The sequence below is a fragment of the Erpetoichthys calabaricus genome, chromosome 12 (genome assembly GCF_900747795.2).
Source record: "Erpetoichthys calabaricus chromosome 12, fErpCal1.3, whole genome shotgun sequence".
NCBI lineage: Eukaryota > Metazoa > Chordata > Cladistia > Polypteriformes > Polypteridae > Erpetoichthys > Erpetoichthys calabaricus.
Window position 1 is genome coordinate 109,073,654 of NC_041405.2, and position 14,759 is coordinate 109,088,412.

The 14,759-nt window shown below is 41.9% G+C and overlaps 1 protein-coding gene across 1 annotated transcript in view; it reads right to left on the reverse strand.

Annotated features, from left to right (window-relative positions):
• The window catches only part of rbm41 (RNA binding motif protein 41), a 42,878-nt gene that overhangs the window by 19,672 nt on the left and 8,447 nt on the right, over window positions 1-14,759 (reverse strand). Inside the window, exon 3 of the mRNA XM_028815991.2 lies at window positions 10,217-10,409. Within this exon, the coding sequence (XP_028671824.1) occupies window positions 10,217-10,409 (193 nt within the window). The remainder of the gene's footprint in view (window positions 1-10,216; window positions 10,410-14,759) is intronic.

A 14,759-nucleotide genomic window follows, 5' to 3' on the forward strand; every position in this document is an offset into this window, starting at 1 on the left:
GAACGAGCAAGTAGAGAAGAACAAGAGTGAAAGAGCGGTGTGCTCCTGGGCAATAACACTGAAGCAGAAGACAAGCTGTGTAGGAGTTGAATGACGCAGATTGTGATTAAAAAGTTGAGGCGTTTCCCAAGGCCAGAACAGTGGGAGTTTAGTTAGAAGGTAAAGACTCGTTAGTTTTGTACTCCTCAAACGTGTACTGGTGTCGTTCCTCCCTGACTGGCCGTGGGAGACACCTCAACTTTTTACTTGCAAGCGGACCCATTTAACTCCTCTACACTGCTCGTCTTCTGCTTAAGTGTTACGGCCCAAAAGCAAATCACTCTTTCACTCTCATTCTCCTCTACTTCATTTTCTGCTGTTCCCACACACCCTGCTGCTCTTGTTTGTCCGCCCAAGTACTGCTCCCGCACAGTGTTTTTTCCATTCCAGCAACTTCCACCCTTTTCCCAGGGGCCTCCCAATCACGTTGAGATGTTTAATTTGCATATTGCACTGCACCTTTTGAAAGCACAGGGCTCTGTAGATGTCCAGAATCATGGTCCCCTGATGACCTGTCCAATAAGACACACAGGAGACTCTTTTCTGAAAGAATTTTCAAAATGTCAGCTGGCTTTTTATTGGGTGTGCTGCGATATAAACAGTACTCTATCACACCTTCTTAGGGTGAAAGTGACACATGTAATAATAAAAAAAAGGTAGCCTTCCGCTTTTCTGTCTCTCCCTACCATTTAACCATTAGCTCCCCTCTCACCTGATCCCATCACTCAGCTCTCCCTAGGGAGGTGCCCTGAGCCCTCACAAAGTGCTTTCTCCCAAGATTCCATCCTAACTTCCATTCTCCACGCCCATGCAGTATTGAGGCACGTCTCAATCTAATCTAATCTAATCTAATCTAATCTAATCTAATCTAACAATATGTCTTTCTCAACCACGACACGTAAAATTGACAATGAAAACCGTCAGTTTAACCCTGCCTGGACTGAGAAATACTTGTTTATTTTACCTCCAAATCCAGATGCCAAACTGATGTGCTTAATTTGCAACGGCACTGCAGTACTTACAGATTACAATGTGCGGAAGCACCACATTGACAAACAAGATTTTACACACAAACTTTCCTGAGGGGCCTCTCCTCAAACCGCCACCTTATCGTGGTGGAGGGGTTTGTGTGTTCCAATGATCCTAGGAGCTCTGTTGTCCGGGGCTTTATGCCCCTGGTAGGGTCACCCAAGGCAAACTGGTCCTAGGTGAGGGATGTGACAAAGTGCGGTTCAAAAGACCTTCTATGATGAATAAAAAATTTGGACGGTGTTTTCCCTCACCCGGACACGGGTCACCAGGGCCCCACTCTGGGGCCAGGCCTGGAGGTGGGGTTCGATGGCGAGCACCCATGGGGCTCGGCTGGGCACAGGCCGAAGAGGCAACGTGGGTTCCCCTTCCCATGGGCTCACCACCTATGGGAGGGGCCAAGGAGGTCGGGTGCAGTGTGAGTTGGGTGGTGGCCGAAGGAGGTTATCTTGGCGGTCCGATCCTCGGCTACAGAAGCTGGCTCTTGGGATGTGGAATGTCACCTCTCTGAAGGGGACGGCGCCTGAGTTAGTGCGCGAGGTTGAGAGGTTCCGGCTAGATATAGTCGGGCTCACCTCGACGCACAGCTTGGACTCTGGAACCAATCTCCTTGAGAGGGGCTGGACTCTCTACCACTCTGGAGTTGCCCCCGGTGAGAGGCTCCGAGCGGGTGTGGGCATACTTATTGCCCCCCAACTTGGAGCCTGTACATTGGGGTTTACCTCGGTGGACGAGAGGGTAGCCTCCCTCCGCCTTCGGGTGGGGGGACGGGTCCTAACTGTTGTTTGTGCGTATGCACTGAACAGCAGTTCGGAGTACCCACCCTTTTTGAAGTCCCTGGAGGGGGTGCTAGAGGGCATACCTTCTGGGGACTCCCTCGTACTGCTGGGAGACTTCAATGCTCACGTGGGCAATGACAGTGAGACCTGGAAGGGCGTGATTGGGAGGAATGGCCCCCCCCCCCGATCTGAACCCGAGTGGTGTTTTGTTATTGGACTTCTGTGCTCGTCATGGATTGTCCGTAACGAACACCATGTTCAAGCATAGGGGTGTTCATATGTGCACTTGGCACCAGGACACCCTAGGCCTCAGTTCGATGATCGACTTTGTGGTCGTGTCGTCGGACTTGCGGCCACATGTCTTGGACACTTGGGTGAAGAGAGGGGCGGAGCTGTCAACTGATCACCACCTGGTGGTGAGTTGGCTTCGATGGTGGGGGAGGATGCCGGTCAGGCCTGGTAGGCCCAAACGTGTTGCGAGGGTCTGCTGGGAATGTCTGGCAGAGCCCCCTGTCAGAAGTAGCTTCAACTCCCACCTCCGGCAGAACTTCGACCACGTCCCGAGGGAGGTGGGGGACACTGAGTCTGAATGGGCCATGTTTCGTGCCTCTATTGTTGAGGCTGTGGCCGTAAGGTGGTCGGTGCCTGTCGTGGTGGCAATCCCCGAACCCACTGGTGGACACCGGGGGTGAGGGATGCTGTCAAACTGAAGAAGGAGTCCTACCGGTCCCTTTTGTCCTGTGGGACTCTGGAGGCAGCTAATAGGTACCGGCAGGCCAAGCGGAATGCAGCTTCAGTGGTTTCTGAGGCAAAAACTCGAGCATGGGAGGAGTTTGGGGAGGCCATGGAGAACGACTTTCGGACGGATGTTGTCCTGTTTGCTTCATCAGGCCGTGATCTTCAGCTCGATCTGGATCAGTTCACAGCCGAGTGTGAAGCAGCTGGGATGGGAATCAACACCTCCAAATCCGAGATCATGGTCCTCAGCCGGAAAAGGGTGAAGTGCCCTCTCAGGGTTGGGAGCGAGATCCTGCCTCAAGTGGAGGAGTTCAAGTATATCAGGGTCTTGTTCACGAGTGAGGGAAGAATGGAGTGTGAGATCAACAGGCGGATCGGTGCGGCGTCCGCAGTTATGCGGACTCTGCATCGGTCTGTCGTGGTGAAAAGGGAGCTGAGCCATAAGGCAAAGTTCTCAATTTACCAGTTGATCTATGTTCTTATCCTCACCTATGGTGATGAGCTATGGGTAGTGACCGAAAGAACGAGATCGTGAATACAAGCGGCTGAAATGAGTTTCCTCCGCATGGTGTCTGGGCTCTCCCTTAAAGATAGGGTGAGAAGCTCAGTCATCCGGGAGGGGCTCAGAGTAAAGCTGCTGCTCCTCCGCATCGAGAGGAGTCAGATGAGGTGGCTCGGGCATCTGATCAGGATGCCTCCTGGACGCCTCCCTGGTGAGGTGTTCCAGGCACGTCCAACCGGGAGGAGGCCCCGGGGAAGACCCAGGACACACTAACAGGCCTGTGAAGTTTTGGGCTTAAATCAACATACATCAGTTCCCTAACATTACAAAATTAGCAATCATCGTGCTCAGTATGTTTTGATAGACATACACGTGAATCAAGCTTTTCACACATGAACGCAATAAAAACCAGCTTCCGTTGCTCCCTGTTTGACAGTACTCTTTACCAATCCCTTCGGCCTGCACTGGCATCTTATGAGCCAAAAGTAACTGCTCTTGTTAAGAGCAAAAAATGCCACTTCTCTCACTAAGTAAGTCAGTAGGGTATTTGCAGCCTACTACATATTGTGACGACCTCTCGAATAAAACGCACAGGAGCTGCTTTTCTGGGAAAGTCTTCAAGACGCCAACTGACACTTTGATTGGGTGTGCCACAATATAAATGGTGCCCTACCGCCGCCCATTGTCTGGGTTACGAGGACACTTCCAAAATAATAAAAACAGATAACCTACAATGGGCTGTCTGCCTGCTGCCTGCCCTTTATGCTTTCACTCCCTTCTCACCCTGATGCTGTCTTCCTACCTAACTCCAATGTTTTTTCTTGCCAACAACACCCTCCCCCTTTTATTTGCTCGGAAGCAGTGGTAATTATTCCTGCCTCTGTCACACAGCTTTCTCTAGGGAGGAGCCCTGAGCCATCACAAAGTGCATTTCCCCCAAGACTCCACCAGCACAGCCCGTGCTGTAGTGAGACACGTCGCAATATCCACATAATGTGGGATATGTAAGATAGTCAAGCCTAATCACACATGCACTGATTTAAAATGAACCCATGTTCCCTTAGAATGCAGTAGATGTTGTATTCATGTGTGTTAATTACCGTTATCACTTTTTATGGGGTCATGCGCTGATAGCATTGATAGTTCTATTTAATTCTGTTAAATGCACTTTGTGATGTACCTGGGTCATATATGACCACAATATTTATTTTAGTTAAAAACAAACAAATATTACTGCTAATACTATGCACGATTTTGTTTTATGCACTTTGACATGTGCCTAGGTCAGCTATGACCAAAAAACGTTTTTGTTTTTTTTTTTGTTTTGTTTTTTTTGTTTTTTTTTTCTTTCAAAAGTGGAATTATTCTTACTACTTCAGATTCTGTGCAGTTATAGCTTTTTATTGGTTTTTATGTACTTATTGAAGTGCCTGTGTCAGATGTGACCAAATTTAAAAGGAGAACAATGAATAAATATTACTTGCTTTTCAATACATTCATTTGTGTTGGTTTAAAATTTATTACTGCTTGCTGCTTTCTGGCCACTGAAAATGTTTGGCCCAGCTACATTTCTTAATTTGAAAATCTGGCCCAACTGAATTTGTAATTGAATAGCCCTGCCCGAAAATAATGACAGCAACAGAAACATACAGTTTGTTATAAACTTGATAAGAAAAACATTTTCGCAAAGGTATACTGAAACAAATGTGCTTTTATTCATGAATAAAACTGAATAAACAAAATTCAAGTGACAACAAGATACCAAGAAGACATGATTCACCAGTGTTTGTGTGTCTGCTTAAATCCCCGCAGCGATATCTTTTACAAGTACCATAAATTTACACCGGCTGTTGCAGGCTCAAATCAAATGTATGTTTTTTATTACATAATAGTAATAATAATAGCAGCTCACTACTCAAAATGGTAAATGCAGGGAGGACCTGAGCTCAAACCGACAACCTCTTGATTATGAGAGAGTAATTCTTACCTCTGCACCAGCCAAGTGGAGATGTATCCTTTTTTGGTATTTGGGGTTTGTTTTTTACAGATTGACCACAACATATAAATTGAACGATTTCTTTTTCTTCAGTTATATTCTTGAATAAAAGTGAAATTGTTTTGTTATACCTTTTGTGAAAGTGTTTATTTGATATTTGGACTTCAGTCTCACACATTATACAATTCATATTAACATTATTACTATAACATGAAAAATGTTTCTGATTTAGTTATGTGTTCAACATTTCTTACTCTGCATTTCCTGTCATCCAGTATTTACACAGATCATTGTAGACACAGAACACACATGAAATGTATGTATTCCAAATAACTATATATTGTTTACCCTATTCAATTTAGACACCTAACTCCTAGATAAAGAGACTTGGGTGAGGTGGTCGCCTGCTGCTTGTGCTGATTGACACATTTGCAAAACAAAGATGCTGATGAGGAGGTGCAAGGGAATTTAAGGCATTACAAATACTTTCATAGGCTTCAGGGATTCTATTCTAGTGTTAGATACTTTTTATTCAGAGACAACTTTTTTATTTAACTGACTGCACTCCATAATCTTACTATTCAACAATTACATTATACTAGATACCTGACAGTATAATTTTTTGCAGATTTTCACTCCAACCAGGAGATAGACATATGTAGATTTTCAAGTAGGTTTTAAAGCATAAATGGTTTATAGTGAATACTGCATTTAATTATACACTGTATGACTCTCCACAAAAAAACACCTCTGTGACTGTACATTCTATGTTAGATACTATAGAATGCAATTTTACTATTCCAAGGTATTCATACTTGATACTGCATGTGAGTTTGACAGCAGTTGAAAAGGGAGGAGGTTGCCTGGAAAGTCTAAAACAGTTTCATAAATTCAGAATCTAGGCAATACATTAATGATTTAGCCTTATTTTGACCTTACTCCATCCACCCTTCCCACCCAAGTTAATCTTGTGTCTTTGTAAACTGCTTCATAGTAAAAGTTGAATGTGTTAAGTCCTCCCTTGCAGTGAAACTTTATAGCTCGTCTACTTGCAGCCTCTGTCAGCCCACCTTGCAATGGTAAACATTGCTGCAATTACTACAAATGGGTTATCTGCTGAATGTGAATTTGGCACTGAACAAGTAGTTAACTTTTATGTGGGACTTAAACATTGAATAAGATATGAGTGTCAAAACTAACTTGATTTAATAACACCAATTCAGGGAAATCTATGCAAAGAGAATTATGTAGTTATGTTATTGACAAACTAGTTAAAATTTAACCAAAACCTCATAGTGATGATTTAAAAAAAAGTAATCTGTTTCAAAACACAAGCAAGTATATTTACAAGGTGGAGGAACTAATGCATTATCCTACTGTAACACAAACCTTTTTTAAAAAGCAATACTGGCCACTCTGCCAAATTCATGCACTGGATTTAAGTGATGCATTTAAAAATTTGAACTAAAAATGTCATTCTCATAAGGTTAGTTTTTCCCTTTGCATGAGGGTTAAGATAGGTAACCTACTTTCCACTCAGTTAAATGACAAAAAATTGTATTAAAAAGGTGTGAATGGCCCTTTCATCTAGTCGGGGGGGGGAGGGATATGTAATGATTTCAATAGAGAATATTTTGTTCCTAACTTTACTTTTCAGTATGGAATTAACTTTCGTCCATATTCCCATCAGCAGGTATGTGCCGACACAATTATTGCCAACACACTGAAACAAAAAAAAAAAAAGATTTTACGTTTATTTAATATTTTCAGTATAGTCTCTCTATTATAAAAGAAAATCTTGAGACAAGACTATTGCCAAGAGATTTTTTCAAGTCCCATCCTCCTCTCAACCATTTTCAACCACGCCCACGGTCCTCTCACCTCTCATTCATGTGAATGCTTTTGTCAGACACAGTTCCTGCACTCTCAGCTCTTATAATTTTTTATGTTTTCCTCACTTTAAGTTCCCAATAAAAGAAGACTTATTATGTCCAAACATTATTGAAGAATTTAATCCTGAAAGGTCATCAACAGAAGAAATGAGAATCCTAGAACCAACAAACGATGAAGTCAAATGAATTAACGTGAAAACTGTCGATCGGTAACATGGTAAATTGGTTAAATGCGTATCATTAAACTATACTGAAACAGTTGGTGGTGATGTTGTAGAAGATGAAAACATCAACTTACAAATATCCCGTAGAATATCTACAACCGTTAACACCGTCTGGTTTTCCACCGGCCGAATTACTGTTGAAAGAAGGATGTATTGTAATGTTATTGTGTAATTTATGTCTGAGTGATGGGCTAGCAATAGGACAAGATTAGCTGTATTCAAAATTGTCAAACTTTTCTGACATGTAAAATTTTAAAAGTGACAAGAAAGGTAATATAGTACATCTTCCGCGGATAATATTAGACACCAAAGGAGATCTTAATATGCCATTCGTATTAAAACGTTTAGTTTCCCGTTAGAATAGCTTTTGCTATGACAATTAACAAATCACAGGAACAAACTTTCAAAAAACCGAAAGAAACGATATTCACTCACGGGCTGTTAAGCGTTGTGTTGTCACGATGTAAGTCCAAACATGGAACCAAAATTCAATGCGATATTGACAAAAAGTTAATTAAAAAAATTGTTTTTACTGAAGTTTTATAGTAAAAGTGTAAGTTTAAAAAGTATTTGCATGTTAATTTCAAAGCCAAACAGAACAAAAACGTATAACTCAACAAATATTTCTAACGCAACATGAAACATAATTTTCTTTCAATCTATTATGTTTTACTATTTTTTTAATATGGTTAATTACTCGCTGTCATGTAAAATAGTTAGTTCTATTATGCATGTAATAATTCCCATGAAAATAACAATCTGTTTAAATTGTACATCTGCCTCCCCATACGCGAGTGGCACAGCCACAAAGTGGCTAGCGCGTAGCGCCTGCCCGGGGGTTGGCGAGTGAAGCGAGCAGGGGGCAGAGCCCCCTAGTCTAATAAAATTTTTATTCAACTGCATATACATTAGAGCCAAAGAATTATTTAGTGTGATCATATACTGCATTATAAAGCACCATTTGATGATGCCAGTTGATGCCTTTATAAAAGTATCATAATAAAAGAGTAAGCAATCATTTGTTATTGTAAGTACAGTGCATCCGGAAAGTATTCACAGCGCATCACTTTTTCCACATTTTGTTATGTTACAGCCTTATTCCAAAATGGATTAAATTCATTTTTTTCCTCAGAATTCTACACACAACATCCCATAATGACAACATGAAAAAAGTTTACTTGAGGTTTTTGTGAATTTATTAAAAATAAAAAAACTGAGAAAGCACATGTACATAAGTATTCACAGCCTTTGCTCAATACTTTGTCGATGCATCTTTGGCAGCAATTATAGCCTCAAGTCTTTTTGAATATGATGCCACAAGCTTGGCACACCTATCCTTGGCCAGTTTCGCCCATTCCTCTTTACAGCACCTCTCAAGCTCTATCAGGTTGGATGGGAAGCGTTGGTGCACAGCCATTTTAAGATCTCTCCGGAGATGTTCAATCAGATTCAAGTCTGGGCTCTGGCTGGGCCACTCAAGGACATTCACAGAGTTGTCGTGAAGCCACTCCTTTGATATCTTGGCTGTGTGCTTATGGTCGTTGTCCTGCTGAAAGATGAACTGTCACCCCAGTCTGAGGTCAAGAGCGCTCTGGAGCTGGTTTTCATCCAGGATGTCTCTGTACATTGCTGCAGTCATCTTTCTCATTATCCTGACTAGTCTCCCAGTCCCTGCCGCTGAAAAACATCAACACAGCATGATGCTACCACCACCATGCTTCACTGTAGGGATGGTATTGGCCTGGTGATGAGCGGTGCCTTGTTTCCTCCAAACGTGACGCCTGGCATTCACACCAAAGAGTTCAATCTTTGTCTCATCAGACCAGAGTCTTGTCTCATCAGACCAGAGTCTTTCTCATGGTCTGAGAGTCCTTCAGGTGCCTTTTGGCAAACTCCAGGCGGGCTGCCATGTGCCTTTTACTAAGGAGTGGCTTTCGTCTGGCCACTCTACCATACAGGCCTGATTGGTGGATTGCTGCAGAGATGCTTGTCCTTCTGGAAGGTTCATGGCAAAGGCTGTGAATACTTATGTACATGTGATTTCTCAATTTTTTTATTTTTAATAAATTTGCAAAAATCTCAAGTAAACTTTTTTCAAGTTGTCATTATGGGGTGTTGTGTGTGGAATTCTGAGGAAAAAAATGAATTTAATCCATTTTGGAATAAGGCTGTAACATAACAAAATGTGGAAAAAGTGATGCGCTGTGAATACTTTCTGGATGCACTATATATACAGTAAACAGCTTTTGTGTGAAACTGCAGTCTTTTAATATTCACAACTTGTTAACTGAGACACTGGGTGCTTGATTCTTCATGTGATATTAAAGATTTTTAACAAAAAGTGAATGTGCCACCACCCAACTAATTTTTTTTTTTTTTTTGTTCTTTATTTCACCTTATACAATTTCTTGTATTAGGAATTTGTTAGTTTTCGCATACCCCATGGGGTCAGAGTGCAGGATCAGCCATTGTACAGTGCCCCTGGAGCAATTGAAGGTTAAGGGCCTTGCTCAAGGGCCCAGCAGAGTAGAATCTCTTTTGGTAGTGACGGGGATTCGAACCGGCAACCTTCGGGATACCAGCACAGATCCTTAGCCTCAGAGCCACCACTCCGGCCTAAATTGTCTTCTGTACAAGATGTACTTTTATGCGAAAGCAGTAATTGGTTAGTAATTAAGATAGTATTTGGAATTAATACCTGCAGTCACTGTAGCCCTCCAGGCTCTGTGTCTGACACCTCTGTTCTAGAAATATAAGCCAGATTTTACTATGGGACTCTGAAGTTATGAGGTAGCAGTATTAGGTACAACAATGATTCCCGAAATGTTTGTGTGCACACATACAGTATACCTTAGTAAAGGATACTATAAACAAACTTGCATAATGAAGCCATGGCACACTATTCAGAAAGTATGTAGCTACCGTACCATTGTTGTGTTATGAGAAGACAGAATTAATTATTTGAGTGTATGTGAATAGTAAAAAGCTCACTTTTCTCAAAAAACAAAACTCCTTACCTTCTGTTTTGTCTCCTTATTCAGCCATAATTCTATCTCAGAATCAGTGAGTCCAAGATCCCTTAACTGTGCAAACTCCTTTTCCTGATCTTGAAGAACCTGAAATTGAGACAGGCTGCGCACACCTGCAGCCTGCTCTCCAAAAGGCTTGTACAGTGCTGCTGGTGCAAAACATCTTTTCTTTGCTACACATCTGAAAATAAATTAAGTAAAACACAACATTTACAAAATAATTAGAAAATGGCAGGAATCAACTACATTTTACACATTTTTGTTTTCTATACTTCCTTAATGAGGTATGGGTGATTTAAAACTTTCAAGTCTTTTTAATTCCATCCCTTAACAGTACTGGGGTGTTTTCCGAAAAAAGATTTTTAGTGAAGCAGTATTTAGTTGTATGAAATTAAATCAAATGTGAAAAACTGGCTGGGTAAAAACTTGGGTCCCCTTGTAATTTTGCTGAATTGAATGCATGTAACTGCTCAATACTGATTACTTGCAACACCAGATTGGTTGGATTAGCTCATTAAGCCTTCAACTTCATCGACAGGTGTGTCCAATCATGAGAAAAGGTATTTAAGGTGGTCAATTGTAAATTGTGCTTCCCTTTGACTCTCCTCTGAAGAGTGACAGCATGGGATCCTCAAAGCAACTCTCAAAAGATCTGAAAACAAAGATTGTTCAGTATCATGGATTAGGGGAAGGCTACAAAAAGCTATATCAGAGGTTTAAACTGTCAGTTTCAACTGTAAGGAATGTAATCAGGAAATGGAAGGCCACAGGCACAGTTGCTGTTAAACCCAGGTCTGGCAGGCTAAGAAAAATACAGGAGCGGCATATGCTCAGGATTGTGAGAATGGTTACAGACAACCCACAGATCACCTCCAAAGTCCTGCAAGAACATCTTGCTGCAGACGGTGTATCAGTATATCGTTCTACAATTCAGTGCAATTTGCACAAAGAACATCTGTATGGCAGGGTGATGAGAAAGAAGCCTCACAAACAGAGTCGCTTGTTGTATGCAGATGCTCATTTAGACAAACCAGATTCATTTTGGAACAAAGTGCTTTGGACTGATGAGACAAAAATTGAGCTATTTGGTCATAACAAAAAGCGCTTTGCATGGTGGAAGAAGAACACCGCATTCCAAGAACAACACCTGCTACCTACTGTCAAATTTGGTGGAGGTTCCATCATGCTGTGGGGCTGTGTGGCTAGTTCAGGGACTGGGGCCCTTGTTAAAGTCGAGGGTCAGATGAATTCAACCCAATATCAACAAATTCTTCAGGATAATGTTCAAGCATTAGTCACAAAGTTGAAGTTACGCAGGGGTTGGATATTCCAACAAGATAATGACCCAAAACACAGTTCGAAATCTACAAAGGCATTCATGCAAAGGGAGAAGCACAGTGTTCTGGAATGGCGGTCAAAGTCCCCTGACTTGAATATCATTGAAAACCTATGGGATGATTTGAAGCAGGCTGTCCATGCTCGGCAGCCATCAAATTTAACTCAACTGGAGAGATTTTGTATGAAAGAATGGTCAAAAATACCTCCATCCAGAATCCACACACTCATCAAAAGCTATAGGAGGCGTCTAGAGGCTGTTATATTTGCAAAAGGAGGCTCAACTAAGTATTGATGTAATATCTCAGTTGGGATGCCCAAATATATGCACCCGTCTAATTTTGTTATGATGCATATTGCATATTTTCTGTTAATCCAATAAACTTAATGTCACTGCTGAAATACTACTGTTTCCATAAGGCATGTCATATATTAAAAGGAAGTTGCTACTTTGAAAGCTCAGCCAATGATAAACAAAAATCCAAAGAATTAAGAGGGGTTCCCAAACTTTTTCATATGATTGTATATATTAAGGTTGGGCGGTATCCAAATTTTGATGCCGTCAAACCTCCTCCCTATTTTACCTCGGTATACGGTATTACCGTGAATAATAAAAAAAATGTGACGTAAGGCTCAGACAGCGTCACCAAACTGTTGGCTTGTGCCTAAACCGTTCAGAAACTGAATATCAAACACTAATACTGAAACAATAACAAAATAACATGCAGAACAATATTAACAACTTTTATTAGCAACAAATAACAGTTTATAAAAAAGCGCAAATACAACAGTCAAACAGAATTAAATTAACATAAACATCCAGAACAATTTTCGCGCGGAGACGCACACACAAATCAATTAAATTAAATCACACCGCCTGAACAACTTTTAATAACAAAGAAGACCAGCTTATAAAAAAGTACAAATAGACCCACAACAGTCAACCAGAGTTGAATTAACATAAACATCATCCATATTATAAAAAGTATTGCAAAGCAATAGTCCTAAACAAAAACTTCTTTCCAGTCTTCTTTCCAATATTGTTTTTAACGTAAACCAAATAAAAATACCTGAATCAATTAAATAAATAAAAATAAACACAGCGCGAATAGGAACGAATGGCAAGTGGCATCAATCTAGTCAAGATTTTTCGCTAGAAAAACCAGCATGTTTACTTTGTCCGGCTTTAACAGGGCACGTTGTGGACCGACAACTTTACCTACAGTGCTGAAAACCTGCTCCGATGGTGTGCTTGTGGCACAGACACACAGGTACTTTCGTGCCACTCGCGACATCTGGGGAAAACGCCTGGCAGCATTTTTCCACCAGAGAAGTGGGTCCTCGTCTCCTTGAGTAACTGGCTCCAAACAGTAGGCTGTTATTTCAGCTCCGACTCGGTCCTCTACGGTGCCGATGCCGACGGGACCTGCCATTGCATCAGATTTTTTTTGCAGCATACTTCCCAGAGTCATCTTTTTTCGTGAGGGTGCAGGTTGCGCCTCTCCCTCTTCCACTCGGATGGCCACTGGACCTGCTGTCTCTAAGCTCACGATCTCAGCCTGTAATTCAGCCTTGGTCTCAGCCAATGCGTTGTCATCCATCTCATATCCTCCACGGTAATGAGGGTCGAGGAAAGTGCATTTTCGCAATATTTTGCGCACTGAATTGGATTCATACTTGGCCTCCAGCTTTGTTAGAATTCCAGTTTTGATTGACTATTGTTAGCTGAAGGTCATTTTCTGACGCAGCCAACACATTGTCCCTGCAGAGCTGTAGTATGGGGAGGATACAGGAACTGGTCACATAATTTTCTCCTGACAAAATATCAGTGAAGTCACCGACTGGTTTCAGTGCTTTGTGAACAGCTTTCAAGACGTCCATGTCCTGCCAGGTCAGGGACAGGCTGCTCCTTCTGTCATCAGACAGGACGTGTCTGATCACTTGGGCCGAGGATGCGCTCCACCATTGCCAGTTTGGAGCCCCAGCGAGTTGCGCAGTCCTGCCGACAGATGGATGGATGAATTAATTAATGAATGATGAATAAACGATTAAATGAATGAATAGGCCTAAATAAACGAATGAATGAATAAATAGGCATGAATAAACGAATGAATGAATAAATAGGCCTAAATAAACGAATGAATGCATAAATAAATAAGTCCATTAATGTATATTATTCCATTTGGTCAAATTTGCATGCACATTTATTTTAGGCTAAATATGTGACAGCATGTAGATCGGGGTAATTACATTCATGGCATTCGTAGTCTGAATCACAATCTGATCGTATGGGTGGTTACCTGTCAAATAAACGAACCACACGCCATAGCGCAACGTAAGAGGCTTCACCTCTAACGCTGACGTCCGAGGTTTGATTCCCTGAGAGGGGGGTGCAGTGAGTGTGTACGCCTGATGAGCCCAGAATTAGGGCGAAACACGTGTTGCATACTCTTTGCATTATTTGACAGTACAACTTTGCAACATTCTATGACCTGCTTCTCGCAACTGAAAGAGGGCACCATGGCGGATGTTTGCCGGCTTGCAGACCAACCACAAGCGTTACCTGGTAGGTAACCACTCATACGATCAGGTTGTGATTCATACTACGAATTCCATGAATATATATATATACTAGCCATGTGCGCCCAACTACGTTGCGCGTGTTAAAGTTGTCTGTGAAGGGCTCCCTGTTTAAACGCGGCTGCCAGTCGTGAACTGGGCCCTTTGTAGCACAGCATTATGATTTTGTATAAGGGAAACAGAATTACAAAACAAAACCCTAGGACATTGACTCGATAGGAACAGCCTACTTGGAATCACTGTCCGAATAGTAATTATGTGGTGGTGTAGGAGCATTTCTGCTTCTCTCCGTTCACTGTCCATCTCGTTTTCACGACACTGTCGTTTCCTCTCACGATCTCTTCTCAACCTTTCTCCAATCTCGCAGGTTGCTTTGTGGCAATCCAAAGAGTAAGGCAATATACACGGAGCAATGGTTATAAAAGGGGGACACATAGGTATCCAGGCTCTTTAAAGCATAAACAGGGATCACTTCACTGACATGTGAGCAAGCCAGGGTACAACTGTGAGACACGCAGCACTCGCCGGCTACAACGTAACAATAATAATTTCCAGAACGTGCGGTTACGTTGTCATTCATTTTACCCACTGTCTTTCTTTCATTCATATGTTACGT